The 15,988-nt window shown below is 51.1% G+C and overlaps 2 protein-coding genes across 8 annotated transcripts in view; one reads left to right on the forward strand and one right to left on the reverse strand.

Annotated features, from left to right (window-relative positions):
• SLC39A11 (solute carrier family 39 member 11) overlaps positions 1-15,988 on the reverse strand; it is a 386,666-nt gene that overhangs the window by 348,415 nt on the left and 22,263 nt on the right. The window lies entirely within an intron of this gene.
• On the forward strand, positions 5,650-12,048 carry SSTR2 (somatostatin receptor 2). The gene is made up of 2 exons (XM_006047561.4): positions 5,650-5,926; positions 10,129-12,048. Exon 2 carries the CDS (start codon positions 10,220-10,222, stop codon positions 11,324-11,326), a length of 1,107 nt encoding a protein of 368 aa, XP_006047623.1. The 5' UTR covers positions 5,650-5,926; positions 10,129-10,219; the 3' UTR covers positions 11,327-12,048.

Here is a 15,988-nt window from a genome sequence, read left to right on the forward strand (position 1 = left end):
CAGAGGAGCCTGGCGGGCTACAGTCCATGGGGTTGCAAAGAGTCAGACGTGACTAAAGGGACTTAGCACACACAGGAGATTCTGGTCTGCAACATGGCAGTGAAGCTCTCTACCAGCTGCTCTCTGAGGGCCATCTGGCTTCCCTGAATCTATAAATCTGACCCTAAAGGCAGCTCTTTCTTTCCCAGGAGGAGGCTCAGGGAGCAACCTACTTAGGCAATTCAGCAAGGAGGTGGGAGGGGACAGGTCACACAGCAAGAGAGCAACAGACGCTCATTACCTGGCTCGGTCTGGAAGGGGGAGGGAACAGGCCCTAGAAAAGACCGCATGGGCATGGTTGCCTGGGTCTCAGAGACCTTGGAAACGATCCAGAACTCATCAACAAACACCCTGAGGTTAGGGGGTCAACAGAGGGGAAAGAGCTGAAAACAATTAAGGCATCCATCATCCCTCCTCCATTTTAATCAGACACCAGGGGTCTGTGGAGAAGGAAGGACCCCCTTCTCCACCAAGCTGCTCTGCGACCGTGCTTCAGGCCTTGGCCGCTGTGTGGCCTTGAGCACAACACTCAGCCGCCTCTCTGTGCCTTGGCTGCTTGTTTCACAAACGGGGAGACTCAGAACTGTGACAGGCTTCCTAGGGTTTTGGGGAGATTACGAGTTAACACAAAGTTCCCACTACAGTGCTGGGTACACAGTAAACATTCAATGAGTGTTAAAAATTATTCACAGGCAAGGTTCCCCGTGGCAAAATAAACTGGGAAAACAGTGGGCTTAAAGAAGATAAATAGGTTTCTTCGAGGCAAGATTTCTCAAAATAACAATATTAATAATGATGATGAGATGGACCTCAAAGGTTGAGAAGACGAAATGGAATGATGGATGTGTGGAACACTCAGTCTCCACCAACCACATAATGGGCCCTTAATAAATGTTACCAATGGGTGTTACTGACAAGCCTGGGGGGATCTTCAAGAGAAGGGGCAGGTATGCATCCCGGCCTCCTGCTCTTCTCCTGCAGGGCATCCTACAGGATCCGTGCGGGAGGACATGCGTGCTGGGCGGAGCCCAGGGGAGGATGGCCATGCCTTTTCCTACTCCACCGCTGAGGCGTTGGAAGAAAGGACCCAGGCCAGTGTGGGGCTGGGTTCCATGAGGGAACCCAGTTCCAGAGGGAAGAGAGCGCTGGGCTGAACGGTGGGGACAGCTGGGAGCTCCCCGCTCTGAGTTTCCCATAATCCCTGTGTGAGGCGTGTCCCCACGGGAGGGGCAGGAATCTGCGATTCAGAAGAGCTTTGCCACTTTCTAGCTGGGTGGCCTTGGGCAGGTCGCCAGGCCTTTCTGAGCCCGGCATCTTTTCACCTGCATAGTGATGGACCGCAGACTATAAATTTGAGCATGTCTGCGGCTCCTTCTGGCTCCAGGATTCTATGTGCAGTTCTGCCCAAATGAGGGAAGGGAGAGAAAAGTGAACCCTAAACCATGGTTACTGTTTTCTAACTGTGCTCTCCATGTCTAGACTTACTGGAGGTCGTTTAACCATCATCCCAACTCCAGACATATCTGGGGTGGTTTTCAGAGAGATTTTGATGCCTGCTCACTCGCTCGGCCATTGCACTCCCCAGGGATTGAGGAGTTCCATGGCAATAAGGGATGAGCGTCCTGCGAAACTCCTACCTGTCAAGGGGTGGGGTAGAGAGACGCCAAGAAAGGGTCTCAAGTCAACCCCTTCTGTATCTAAAGAGACCGTTCAACCCATGATGCCAAATGGTCAGAGTTATACAAGAGGTCTGTTGACCATATGCCATATTTTCCAAACTAACCATCAAGACCCATGACATCAGAAAGGGCTTCTTGTGCTACCAGGTTCAAGATGCAGTCTCAGAGACAAAATGTAGAAGCTGACGTCTTAATTTTGGTAAAAGGCACATGATTTGTGGATAACAACGGACAGGACGCCTGAAAACAGGGGTGTCCCGGGAAGTGCAGGTAACTTGATCAACACGCAGGTGACCTTCCCTATGCATCTGTATTTTCTCCATGACAGAAGGGCTGCCCTTCCCATCTACGGAAATGACAAGCCTTATCATCCCTGGCGTTCCCATGAATACAGCAAGACCCACCCTGGATGCTTGGACAGGCATCCGCCTCTCCCAGCCGGGTCCAAGCCTCCTCCCGGCACTCTCCTGCCTTCCTCTAGGCTTAACTGCAAGACTCACTTCCATGAAACTGACTGCAGAGTCACAATTCCCCCCACTTAATTTATTAAGCCTCTAAGAGACACAAAGACCTGCTCGGGTCTTATGTATCCACGTTGGCGCTCCTAGACTGTGAACTTCTCACCGAGGGGGTGAACCCAGCGGCATCTCCCAAGGCTGAGCACTGGCCTGGGCCTGGGTCCTGCTCCGGTTCTTAATTTCCTGCTGTCTATTGTCTCTCCGATAAGTGCTGAACGAGGGGAAGGTATTATTTAATTGCTTTAAAGATATCAAACAAGCCAGGGTGGAGGTTATCTCATCTCCAACCCTTCTATTTTCCTAGCTCAAGGTTTGGTTACTTAGTTACTCAGCAAGCTGCAGAGGAAGGAGACAGCCCCACGGGCGACGGTGCAGACTGCACTCAGCAGATGGAGGGGAGGCCGGAAGAAGGGCCGTTAGGACTCAGAGACGGACGGGAACCGGAGGGGAGCCGCCCAGGACAGCTCTTTAGAGGCATTCAAAGCCCGCGGAGGGAGGCCTCCATTACCTGGACAAAATCAACAACTGTTCTAGATTACACAGTTCCTTCACATCAGGTGGCCAAAGTATTGGAGCTTCAGCTTCAGCATCAGTTCTTCCAATGAATAATCAGGAATGACTTCCTTTAGGACTGAAGGGTTTGATCGCCTCACTGTCTACCTGATGAGAAGAGCTGACTCACTGGAAAAGACCCTGATGCTGGGAAAGATTGAAGGTGGGAGGAGAAGGGGAGGACAGAGGATGAGATGGTTGGATGGCATCACCAGTTCAATGGACATGAGTTTGAGCGAGCTCCAGGAGATTGTTTGGATAGGGAAGCCTGGCGTGCCGCACTCCCTGGAGTCACAAAGAGTCGGACACAACTGAGCAACTGAACAACAGGCGTGTCCGAGGTGGGTGGACCTGACAGTAGTGTTTCCAGGCTGAACTCACCCCACCTGCCATGTGGGGAGGCAGCAGAGAGGAGGAGTCACAAGGAAAGGCCAGCGAAGGGGGATTTCACTGCATCAGCTCATCCGAGATGAAGAGACTTGTTCAAGGAGGTCATGGAGAAGATGTGACCACCCTGTGACCTGAGAGCTGGCCATCAGCGCCCCCTCCCCCCGTTCTAGGCCATTGCAAACATTGCCCTTGCTAGGAGCCATTTCAAAGACACAGTCTTGACAGCAGTGTGCTGTTGAGACCATCAGACTGAATACATGACTGAACCCCACTAAAACGAAAGTAGTTAGTCACTCAGTCATGTCTGACTCCTCACAACCCCGTGGACTGTAGCCCGCCAGCCTCCTCTGTCCATGGGATTCTCCAGGCAAGAATACTGGAGTGGGTTGCCATTCCCTTCTCCAGGGGATCTTCCCAACCTAGGAATCGAACCCAGGTCTCCTGCACTGCAGGTGGATTCTTTACCATCTGAGCCACCAGGGAAGTCCGAGCCCCACTAAAGGCCTCTATAAACTTCTAAGTTTCTGGTGAGCGGGTGAATCTTACAGTGCCCAAGAAAAGCCTCGTCAGTGACTTTTCTGCTTCTTAAACTGGCCACCTACCGATCTGGAGTGGCTGCCTTTCCTCTTCTCTCCTTGCCCTCCGTGTACAGGGGAGGCCGTTCTGAACTTCACGTGGGAAATTTCTGAGGTTGCAACCAACACATGTACCGATCGCCCCAGCGAGCTGCCCTGAAGAGAGATGGTTATTTAGCTGGTCCTTCAGGGGCAGTCTGGTTTTGCTGGTAGAACTTATATAAAACTGGTGGGGGGCAGAGAATGCATTGTCCCATTAGAGTTATCCTGAGGGCTGGTGGGGTGGGGGTGGGGGGTAGGAAGGAGGACAATGAGAGCCACTGATTCGGCTCTTGTATAGATTAGAAAACGGATTTTTTTTTTAAGAATGATAACAGGAGTTTGGCACTAATAGTTCAAGGCCTTTGGAAAGATAACACGGTTCCCGGGAAGGGAATTTGAGACTGGGATAGGCCTTTGCTGGATCTTCCTTTTCCTCCTCTTCCTGGAAACCAGTTGGGTCACTGGTTTTAAACTGAAAGTGGCAGCAGGTGTTGCTGTGGTAACTGTCGCCCCCCACCCCCGCGCGTGGGGCGTTTTGCGTTCAACCAGCGCTGCCCCGGTACTATAGGCGGCCCTCCATCTCCCAGCTGGTGGTGAGCAGGGGCACCCCACTTGTGTCAAGCTACGTGCCCAGCCCCTGTGCTCGGCACACAGAGAGAAGCAGGCTCCCAGACTGGCTGGAACATGAGTCAACCACCCGTCCATCTGGCCCTGAGCACCAGGATGACGACTCAAGCCCCATGATGACCAGCATCTCAGAAAGAGACACATCCAAGGGTAACCTTGATTTCCACCCTCACGGTGGGTACCCCAAGACACAGCTTGGCCCAGATAGAAATTGGCAGTTATTTGCTACCTTACCTGCCAGCCCCCTTCCCAGGTCTCTGGGGCTCACCCTACCTGCTAAACAGTCTCTGGACTGTAACTTTCACTGGTGAATTGCAAATCAGATAACAGCACTGGACAGTCAGAGCCAGCTCAGCCCACAGAGAAAACCGTAGTTGGCATTTGCTTTCTGTTTGCTCATCCTCTAAAATGTACTCACGATGCGGAGTGTGTGTGTGTGTGTGTGTGAGTGTGTGAATACGTGTGTCAGTGTGTGTACTTGGAGGAGGGTGAGGAAGGAGAGGCTGCAGGACTGAATGTGACTTATTAAACTTGGAACAGAAGCTGAATCATCACGGCCAAAAAACAAACAGCTGTCCCTGCATGTGACAACCCCCACTTCATGCATGTTCCTTTCTCTTTGCTCCCTCCCAGCAGGGCAGAGGCGGGGCTGTGCCCAAGGTCAAGGTGAAGGAAGGGGATGGCTGTAGGGCCCCTGCCTCTCCAAGTTGTGGAGAGAGGGTAGAATTGGGATGAGCTGCTCCAGTGTTGCGGCTCTGATTGCTCTCCCACCTGAATTTTGCAACCAAGAGCGGGCTCAGCCCTGAACGGAGGGGCGCTGGCCACTGCATCCAGACCGGCATTCCCCTGGTCCTGTTTTCCTCCCGCTCCTTCCGGGGGCCTTGTGCCTGGGAGATGACCCACTGCTTTGCAAAGTTGTCTGAATTCAGACACGGCACAAGTCCCAGAGCGAGTCTGGGTTGACCGGCCGCCACTCCAGCTGTCTGAAATAGGCTGGGTGAGACAGAACCGACTCTGTGAAGGAGGAGGGAAGACAGCGCGTGTCCGTGCCACCGATCTTGGGGAGGCTGAAATCGTTTGACCCTTCGCGCCCCGCACGAGGGTCTCCCTCTAGCCCTGGTGCCTGCGACCTCTGCCCGCAGCCACCCCGGGATTCTCCCGCAGCGCACCCCAGTCCGCCCACCCGACAGGGCGGGCGGAGCGAGCTGCGGTGACGTCATGGGGGGGCGTGGGGACAGGAGCCGAGGTGCCGCGCTCCGCACTGCCAGTCCGAGCGGCGCAGCCACCCGCGCGCGCGCTTGCTCCCCCGCGCCCGGAGCCTCAGTCCGCGGATCGGCTCCCGAGGTCTGCGGGCCACGCTCGGGGGCGCGACGCGCGAGCGGAGCCGGCGGCTCTAGACGCCGAGCGCCGGCCAAGCAGCTGCGCGCCCGGCCGCCGGGCTGGGTTGGGGACAGCCGCTGGGTGCCGGCGAGCCGAGCTGCCAGACTGCAGCGGAAAAGCAAAGGTGAGGTGTGTGGGAGTGCGTGTGCGTGTCTGAGAGAGAAACGCACTTGGGCACCTGGGTGCATCTGCGCTGCGTGGAGGTGCGCGCCCCAGCGTGCCCAGTGTAGGTCCCGGTGCGTGGCTCTCCACCCTTGTGCTTTCGCGGGGGGTTTTGGTGGGAATGAACGACAGCCGGTGTCCCGGCGCGAGCGGGGCGCCGTGGGTCGCCTGTGCTGGAACGGACGTGTCCGCACAGCTGCAGGCTGGTGTGCGCGGCGTGCGCCCTTATCCAGCCCTGGTCTCCCAGCCGAGTGAGTGTCCAGGTGGCAGCTGCTGCGACGGGGACAACTTCTCTGCCAGCTGCCTGCATCAGAACCCCGACGCGAGGACAGCGAGGCTAGCGAGGGGGATATCGCCGCGGCTCCTGCCGGCGCGCGCCCCCGGATCCCTCCCCCACCTACACCCGATCTGAGCCTGTGAGTGGCAGGCAGCGGAGCAAGAGAAAAAAAAAAAGAGGGGCTTCTCCCTTGCTCTTCCTCGCCCAGTCGGGGACACGGATCCCGAGCGCTGTAGGGTCTGCTCTGCCCGGGCGGAGAGGACCGGTTGCCCAGGTTTGGAGAGACCGAGTCTCTGAGCAGCCCGAACCCCCTCGGAGGCACCGGTCAAATCCCCAGGCGGCTGTCATCGGTTCCCAGCCGTCGCTGGTGCCCGGCCCCGATCTGCCTTTGGAGATCAGGGTGCTGGCAGGACAATCCTTAATCCCTCCTCCTTCTCTGGAGATAGCAGGGAATCCTTTAAGAAATCCTTGGGTCTGATGGCCAGCGAGTTGGATGGTGCAGAGGCCGATTTTCTGTGCCAGCCTGGGACACCCACTGGGCGGGCGGTGGGGACCCTTCCTTTCCCCTCTGCCCCTTCTGCCAGCGATGCCTCGGCTTCTCCTAAGCGCAGGAGCACCCCACCGGGTGGCCCACACCTGGCTTTTGGCTCTCCCCACCAGTGGGGCTCACGCTTCAGCCACCAGGAAAGGGTTAGGAGGCCTGAGGGAAGCGGGGTGGGGGCTGAATGGAGGGAAAGATGCTGGAGAAAAAGGGAAAACTGAAGTTGAAAAGGATTTAAGGTCATCTGGGACGCGAGGTCCCATTCCCAACGCTCAGTTCTTAGGCTGGGAACCGCAGACTCTCTGGGATGGGAGGGGATGCTCTAGATCAGGGGTCCCCAACCTCCAGGAAACATCCGGAAACCATCCCACCCTCCAGTCTTCCCTGGAACCGGTCCCTGGTGCCAGAAAGGCTGGGGACTGCTGCTAGATCGTTCTCACCCTCCCCTCCAACAGGGCTGGACTCAATCTCAGAGGAAACCAACAACCAGACATTTCCCATACCAACGATTTTTACGCTGGAAAAATAAAATAGAAAACCCAACTTCCTGGTGCATTTAATCACAATCCAGCAGGTAGTGACGCCTGGCATTGGCGTCCACTTTCAATGAGACGCCAATGAAGCAGAAGTCGCTCAGAGATCGTAGGCAGCTGACTTCATCGTTGATGCAATAAGATTCACTGTGATTCAAACTCATTTCTTCCTTGGAGGAGGCTTCTCACTGCACACTGGCTCCCCAGCTTACCCAGTCTGCCACCTTCACCAAGCTCTGAACTCTGTCTGCGGCTGCCTCTCTCAAAGGTGGAGAATGCTGCTTCTCAGGGGGAAAAGAAAAAAAACTGATCCCATTCAATCCCTTCCCATTGCATGAGACTCCAGCCAAAAAGGCAGTCAGGGCTGGAGGTCAGCATTTCCTCCCCTGCCGGCATCATCATCACTACCCCTGCAGCCCCGGGATCTCCAGTCTCACCCAGACATCGGAGTGTAACTTTGCAGGTCACATAGATGGGACCCTGGAAATGCTAGTGATGAATGTCCACCCCAATGCAGGTGGTTTAAATAGGCTTCGGGATTGGAAGAATTAAAATAACAAGATAGTTAGAAATGATATTAGAAACAGCCTGTGTTAATCCAAGGACACGAAAAACGGTTTCTTCACAGCTTCTGTTTTTAATTGCTGCCAGTTTATGCTTTTTACCCAACTCAGATATTGACTCCTGGGTCCCCAAAGTACTTTGCAGAAAGATCAGCCATGAAGCCCCCAGGCCCACTTTACAGACAGCTGTGTGGTGGGGAGGTCAGCACAGAAAAGATAAACAGTGCTCCCGGCAGTGCAGAATGAACCAGAGGCAAATGTGGGCAAGCACCCCGCAGTACTTGTTGCTGGCTAACTCCCCTGTAACTCATTAGCAGTCTCTTCAAGCAGAAAGGAACAATGTCCAGTCTTCAATCAGGCGTCAGGGAAAGCACCCTGCTCCGGGGAAATGTGTCCTCCAGGTGAACTCCTCCCACTATGAGCTGAGCCCTTCACCGCTTTGCCAGCATCCCCCTTCCCAGAGTGAGCTCTTCCCTGCCCTCCTTACTTCCCACTTCAGGGACTCAAGACCCAGCTCAAACATTCCTCATCTGAAGCCTCTGAATCTCCCAGAAGAGAAAGGCATTCTCAAGTCCCTTGTTCATATCTCCATGCAACTCACACCCTAAGAGTTGGTGCCCTTCCTGTCGCCCCTCCTAAGATGTCACCTCCATGTCTGGTCCATTCTGTATGACAAAGAAGTGTCCCACGGATGTTTTTTGAATAACCGCAGATAAATCATTTAATTACCTGATAAGCTATTGTTCTACATCTTAGGCCAAGCCAATAGTGTCCCAATTATTTTCTCAGGATGGAGGTAAGACCAGAGTCAGCTGCTTCAAACCAAAGCCCAGTTATCAGTCAGTGGTTTTCCAATCCACTAAGCAGCGGCTGTGATGCTGTGAAAAGTAGAGAGCTTGGGTGTCCTGTGTTCAAATTCCAACTTCACCAGTGATGCTCAAGGGAATGGGAGCAAGTTCCTTAAACTCGCTAAGTCTCAGTTTCCTCGTCTGTAAAATGGGGATAATTATCCCCACATCATAGGATTGCTTGGAAAGTCAAGGAGACAGTTAAATGTGAATCAGCCTGCCTTCCTCCCTCCTGGACCCTGTTTTTCCCCTTAATTAGAGGATCACAGGCAAATTCTCTGGAGTGTGAAATGATGCCCAGCATCCTGATGGGGGACTTGGGAAAGGATTCTCCAGGGCACCAGGAGGTCAAGCACTGGGTATCAGAGTCAAAGAGAGGAAACAAAAATCAACTAGAGCGTATATTTTAAAAATAAAAGCAAGCCAGATCTTTCTTTTTAATATTTAAGACTATAAACTGGTTCATTGTGTAGGCAGATTTCAATAAATTAGAAATAAGTTGGTATTCATTGGAAAGACTGATGCTAAAGCTAAAGCTCCAGTCCTTTGGTCACTTGATGCAAAGAGCCAACTCATTAGAAAAGACCCTGATGCCGGGAAAGATTGAAGGCAAAAGAAGGCGGAAGAGGATAACATGGTTGGATGGCATCACTGACTCAATGGAGATGAGTTTGAAAACTCTGGGAGGTGTGAAGGACAGGGAAGCCTGGCGTGCTGCAGTCCATGGTATCCCAAAGAGTCAGACATGACTTAGCGACTGAACAACAACAAAAAATGAAAAAGGGAGAAAAGACAACATTTTTAGAGTTCTAATTAGGAGCCCAGCACAGCGCTAGACATTTTCATCTTCATTTCATCACTCCGTCTTCATGATACCCCCATTTTAACAAAGGGGAGAGTGGTTGAGTGCCTGGCATGGGGTCACGTGGTCTCCATGGTTTTTTCACCTCTAAAGTCTGGCATTTTTCCACTATGGGATTTTCAAATTGAAAGACTCCAAAGCAGCTGTCAAGTCAGCATAGATTTCCTCAAGGGGGAAAGACCAGGAACGCAGGTGTCAGACTTTTCTGAGTTAGGGCTTCTCCAGGCTCTGTCTTCTTTACGTTCAGATCAGCCTGCTTCTTAGGAACCACTGTCTTGCAGTTAGAGTCAACTCCCACATGTGTGTCACCAAAGATGACAAGATAAACTGGGATGACTTCACTCAAACCCTTCCCTGCCACTGGAAAAACAACTCCAATGGCCTGCATGTGAGAATGAGCTGGTAGTGCTCACACCGGTGTGAAAGACAACACACTTTTCAACTGAAGAGTGTCTGAGAGAGCAAACCAGAAACACGGGAAGCTGGTGAGAGCTTAAGTAACCTCTGGTAGATGAGTCAATCTTCTTTTCTTCCTTGCAGATATCACAGTGGATCCTTTGCCTCTGGGACCCATGAAGGTGAGAATAAGACCTCTGGCGGGTTGGATCTAGCCTAAGACTAGAAGGCAGCCATGGATCTGGTGTCTGAACTCAATGAGACCCAACCTTGGCTGACCGCTCCGTTCGACCTCAATGGCTCTGTGGGGGCAGCCAACATTTCAAACCAGACAGAGCCATACTACGACCTGGCCAGCAACGTCGTCCTCACCTTCATCTACTTCGTGGTCTGCATCATTGGGTTGTGTGGCAACACGCTGGTCATTTACGTCATTCTCCGCTATGCCAAGATGAAGACCATCACCAACATCTACATCCTCAACCTGGCCATCGCAGATGAACTCTTCATGCTGGGTCTGCCCTTCCTGGCCATGCAGGTGGCTCTGGTCCACTGGCCCTTTGGCAAGGCCATCTGCCGGGTGGTCATGACCGTGGATGGCATCAATCAGTTCACCAGCATCTTCTGCCTGACGGTCATGAGCATCGACCGCTACCTGGCTGTGGTCCACCCCATCAAGTCGGCCAAGTGGAGGAGACCCCGGACAGCCAAGATGATCAACGTGGCTGTGTGGGGCGTCTCTCTGCTGGTCATCTTGCCGATCATGATATATGCTGGCCTTCGGAGCAACCAGTGGGGGAGAAGCAGTTGCACCATCAACTGGCCAGGTGAATCTGGGGCCTGGTACACAGGGTTCATCATCTATGCCTTCATCCTGGGGTTCCTGGTGCCCCTGACCATCATCTGTCTCTGCTACTTGTTCATTATCATCAAGGTGAAGTCCTCTGGCATCCGAGTGGGTTCCTCCAAAAGGAAAAAGTCTGAGAAGAAGGTCACCCGCATGGTGTCCATCGTGGTGGCCGTCTTCATCTTCTGCTGGCTCCCCTTCTACATCTTCAACGTCTCTTCGGTCTCAGTGGCCATCAGTCCCACCCCAGCCCTCAAAGGCATGTTTGACTTCGTGGTGGTCCTCACCTATGCCAACAGCTGTGCCAACCCTATCCTCTATGCCTTCTTGTCTGACAACTTCAAGAAGAGCTTCCAGAATGTCCTCTGCTTGGTCAAGGTGAGCGGCACAGACGACGGGGAGCGGAGTGACAGTAAGCAGGACAAATCCCGGCTGAATGAGACCACGGAGACCCAGAGGACCCTCCTCAATGGAGACCTCCAGACCAGTATCTGAACTGCCTGAAAAATCCATCACTCAGACGCCAGGCTCTGTCAAACGGCCGGTGTGCTCCCCAGCCCTAGCCCCCTGCTTCCTCCCACCCATCACCTGGCTTCTAGACTAGGGATCTGCTCAGCAGGAGTCCAATTCAGAGAACAGAGTTTGAGTCGGCTTGCATAAGTGAATGGTAAGGTATTAAACTGATTACACCCCCCTTAGAGGGAACATATAGATGCAGGCAGACAATTCAGAGTCTGGAGAAGAGGAGAGTCCACCTGGGTGAGACCTTTAGAAACAACTGAAATTCAACAAAAACAGAAAACTCTGCGTGTTTGTGTGTTTAAAACCCCGTGTGTAATCTCGTGGTCTTACGTTTATACCTGCATATCCTTATCTAGTCCCTGTACAGCCATGACCTAGGTACGTTTCCTGAGTTCAAGGACACAAGTAGCAAGTTCAAATGTGCATAGCATAGAGGGACGTTTATTCCAATGTGGTACCCACAGAAATGGACTTACCATGAAGCCAATAAAGTTTAAGCTTCAGGGATCTCTCTTGCTTGGGCGGTATGTCACATGGTCATATGCTTTTGTAAAGAAAGAAAAATATGTAAAAGTAAGATATTTTTGTATTCTTTTTCTTAAAAAGGTCTGCTTAAATTGTGTAAGTGTCCAGCCTCACAAAACTGGCCTCTGTCCCTGAGTTTTTGCTTCATTAATTTCAGGCACGTTAAATCAGAGTAAAAAAAAAAAGAGGGGGCGGGTGAGGGAGAAGGTATTTAAGACCCAGAACATAAATTCATGTGTTTTCTCTTCTTAGATATAATCAAAGGATTATTCATCTCTCCAAAAGGACATTAAGTGGTTGTGGTCATCGATCATTGTATTTATCCAGACATGGCCTGCTCTAAGATTGCATCATTTTCTTCTTAAATTGCCTCAATTTTTCCTAGGGAGCCATGGAGGGGAGTGGGGTTGGGTGAAAAATCACTAACGTGCAAGGCAAAAAATAGACAATCATTCTTATAGGGAAACAATTTTATTCTCCTCTCCATGAAAATAAATGAGTAAGAACAAAGCAAAATTACACCTTTATGAGAAACCATAAAGTTGTTTTTTTTTTTTAATGCCAGACATGTTCTCCCAATGAAAGAAAATGGAAATGTTACTCAACAATCCCTCAAAGGTACTTTTTAAGAACTCGCTACAAAGCTGGGCACTAATAAAATCACAGTGCGTGCAGAAGGTCTGAGGACACGGCTCCAAAACCGTCAGCACAGACACCAGCCAATCAATATGCCAAGTGTAGGGGGTGTGGGTGTGAGCTGGCGCAGACCCATCCCTCACAGGTGTGGCCGTCCCACCTCCCTCACCCACAAAACACACAATAAACATCGACCTTTAATCTACGGGCTTCCTGAGCTATTCCTCAAGCTCCGTTACAGACAGGCACTTCACACCGTCAGGGACGTTCTTCCGTCCCTGAAACTGAAGACGGGCTTGTGTACGGGCAACAGGAAGAGAGGCAACACCCATTTCGTTGACCGACCGCAACTTCCGGGGTACAAAGAAATACACACTAGGGTGTTTGCCAGGATGCCATGGTCTCTGGGTTTGTACAAGAGCCCCTCACTCGTTGGGTTTTAGGTATCAATTTCACCATATGTGAAAACAAGCTTGCCTCTTGCGGCTCCCTGAGCACAGGCTGTCAGGATGACTGAGGACTCCACCTGTGCTCAGCATGCTGCTTCTGTTCTATCTGCCTAGGTCACTCACGCCACCTCCTTCCCCAAAGCGCTGACTGAGACCCAAAAAATGTGTTCAAAAATACTGATGATAGGGACTTCCCGGTGGCCCAGTGGCTGGGACTCTGTGCTCCCAATGCAGGGGGCCCGGGCTCAATCCCAGGTCAGGAAACTGGATCCCACGTGCTGCAACTGAAGATCCCATGTGCTGAAACTAAGACCCCCCAACCCCGAACAGCCAAATAAATAAAAAATAAAGGTGTTTTTAAAAAATATTGATGATAGATAAGTCCATGCAAAAATAAAAAGAAGTACAGTTACGAGACTATAAAGAAAGTTGTTACACACGAGACACGCCTGCAGTACAGACTTCCCTGGCGGCCCAGTGGTTAAGATGCCACGCTTCCACTGGGGGGGGGGTGTGTGGGTTTCATCTCTGATCAGAAAACAGATGCCTCAGGCCTCATGTTGTGGCCAAAAAAATGCTTCCAGTGTAATCCCACAAAGTTACTAAAAGGAAGTTCAGCTGCAAGGTCAGTTCAGGACATCTTAGCAGCCACAACTGATGGACAGCAATTTCTCCTCCCTCTCCCCTTCCCACCCCCTTCCATAAAAATAAGCAAGATTTGCAATAAAATGCTTTAAACCCAACTTTACCATTATTATATGTGCTAAGTCACTTCAGTCCGACTCTGTGCAATCCCATGGACTGTAACCCACCAGGCTCCTCTGCCATGGGATTCCCCAGGCAAGAATACTGGAATGGGTTTCCATTTTCTCCTCCAAGGGATCTTCCCGACCCAGGGATGGAACCCAGGTCTCCTGCATTGCAGGTAGATTCTGTATTACTAGTGCCACCTGAGAAGCCCTTACCATTATTACAATATGAGATATTCCTGGGCCTTTACCTAAATGCTGACATTTACTTAAGAGAAGTGATTCCAAGGGACCAAGAATTGGTAGAAGTAATTTCAGGGCAGACAGACAAGTTTTAGGGCACTCATGCCCCTGCGATCAGAGAAGCTGCCTGCAGGGAGTTTGCCATTTTTTCCTCCAGGGGATCTTCCTGACCCATGGATCAAACCCACATCCCCTGCACTGGCAGGCAGATTCGTTACCACTGCACCACCTGGGAAGCCATTGATGCTATAATTCTGCCCAAATAAGCCATCATGTTTCTACTCTACAAGGAAGTATTCTCCACTTCATGAACAATCTCGTTCTACGATAATTTGCTCTCAGGTTCTTTTCTTTGCTCCAAAGGAGGGGACACATATTTTCATTTAAATGTTAATGCAATTTTAGTTTCAAAATTTAATTTCAGCCTCCACTTGACATATAATTATGAAGACAGATCTGCGGGATGGTAGGAAAGAATAAAAAGTGATGCACTGCTTTGATTTTAGGGTATCTGAGCATTTGGGTTATGCAAGCTACTATTTAACCTTCTATTCACATGGGGAGCAAAGAGCTGATTAAATCTAAGTGGGTGTAACGAGAAAGGCATCAGCAGAGGTGACAGGACACTGGGGCCTGTGTTGATTGATGTCGGCTCGTCTTTCAGTAACACAGAGAGTTGAGTAAGACTGCACGTGGGGCTGGAACTTTGGTGAAGTTCATGTCACAGCTTGAACAGTCTAGGAGGATGCAGGACATGGGCGGATGGAGGGATGCTGTGTTTCTTTCTTTTACTTGCTTTTCTGAAGAAGAAGGGGCTTCCCGGGAGGCTCCGCTGCAAAGAATCCGCTTGCGAGGCAGGAGACCTGCCTGCAGTGAAGCAGAAGGGGCTTCGATCCCTAGGTCGGGAAGATCCCCTGGAGGAGGAAATGGAAACCCACTGCAGCATTCTTGCCTGGAGAATCCCAGAGACAGAGGAGCCTGGCGGGCTACAGTCCATGGGGTCGCAAAAGAGTGAAACATGACTTAGCGACTAAACCACCACCACCACCATGAAGAAGAAAACTGGAGGAGCCGTGCTCCATTAGTTGTGACTGCTCAGCAGTCCCGAGATGAATGTGTAGCTGGTCTTGAGTAATCACGTGTGATTTTATTGCATGCATTTCAAACTTTTTTTATTTTACTGAAATATAGTTGATTTACAATGTTGTGCTAATTTCTGCCGTACAGCAAACTGTGATTCAGTTATACACGTTCTTTTTCCTATTCTTTTACATTTATGGTTTACCTCAGGATATTGGCTCCAGTCCCCTGTGCTATGCAGCAGGACCTTGTTGCTTATCCATTCTATATATAATAGTTTATTGCGTGCATTTTTCTGTAACAACTTTTCTGACCATTTCAACTTTTTAAAAAAAATTTTTTTTTGGTTATTTATTTCTTTTGGCACCTGGACAGGGACCTGAACCCTGGGCCCTCAGCCAACTGTTTCATCTTATAATCATACCTCTTTTTGTATTTGCATAAACTTATTTATCTCTCATAAATGGTAGGCAGAGAAGAAAATGTAGCCTGGTTGCTGAGACTTCCAGAGTTGGCAATGACCTGGAGTCTGCTTAAACAAATTCATCCTCTCCTTCAAGACAAAATCTAGCTATTGAAGTGCTTGGCTCCAGCTGCCCTAAATAGGAGCTCCATGCTGGGAAAAGTGCACAGCCTGGTCATTGACAGGAGTAGCAAGTGGATGACTGTCAAGACAGATGTACGTAAACAGCCCCGCCAAGGGCTTCCCTGATAGCTCAGTTGGTAAAGAATCTGCCTGCAATGCAGGAGACCCCAGTTAGATTCCTGGGTCAGGAAGATCCACTGCAGAAGGGATAGGCTACCCACTCTGGTATTCTTGGGCTTCCTTTGTGGCTCAGCTGGTAAAGAATCCACCTGCAATGTAGGAGACCTGGGTTTGATCCCTGGGTTGGGAAGATCCCTGGAGAAAGGAAAGGCTACCCACTCCAATATTCTGGCCTGGAGAATTCCAT

This window comes from Bubalus bubalis, chromosome 3 (assembly GCF_019923935.1).
Source record: "Bubalus bubalis isolate 160015118507 breed Murrah chromosome 3, NDDB_SH_1, whole genome shotgun sequence".
Taxonomy (NCBI): Eukaryota; Metazoa; Chordata; class Mammalia; order Artiodactyla; family Bovidae; genus Bubalus; species Bubalus bubalis.

Bases quoted from the DNA above. Each gene is read 5' to 3' on its own strand.
- SSTR2 (XM_006047561.4), top strand. From the start codon at position 10,220: ATGGATCTGGTGTCTGAACTCAATGAGACCCAACCTTGGCTGACCGCT.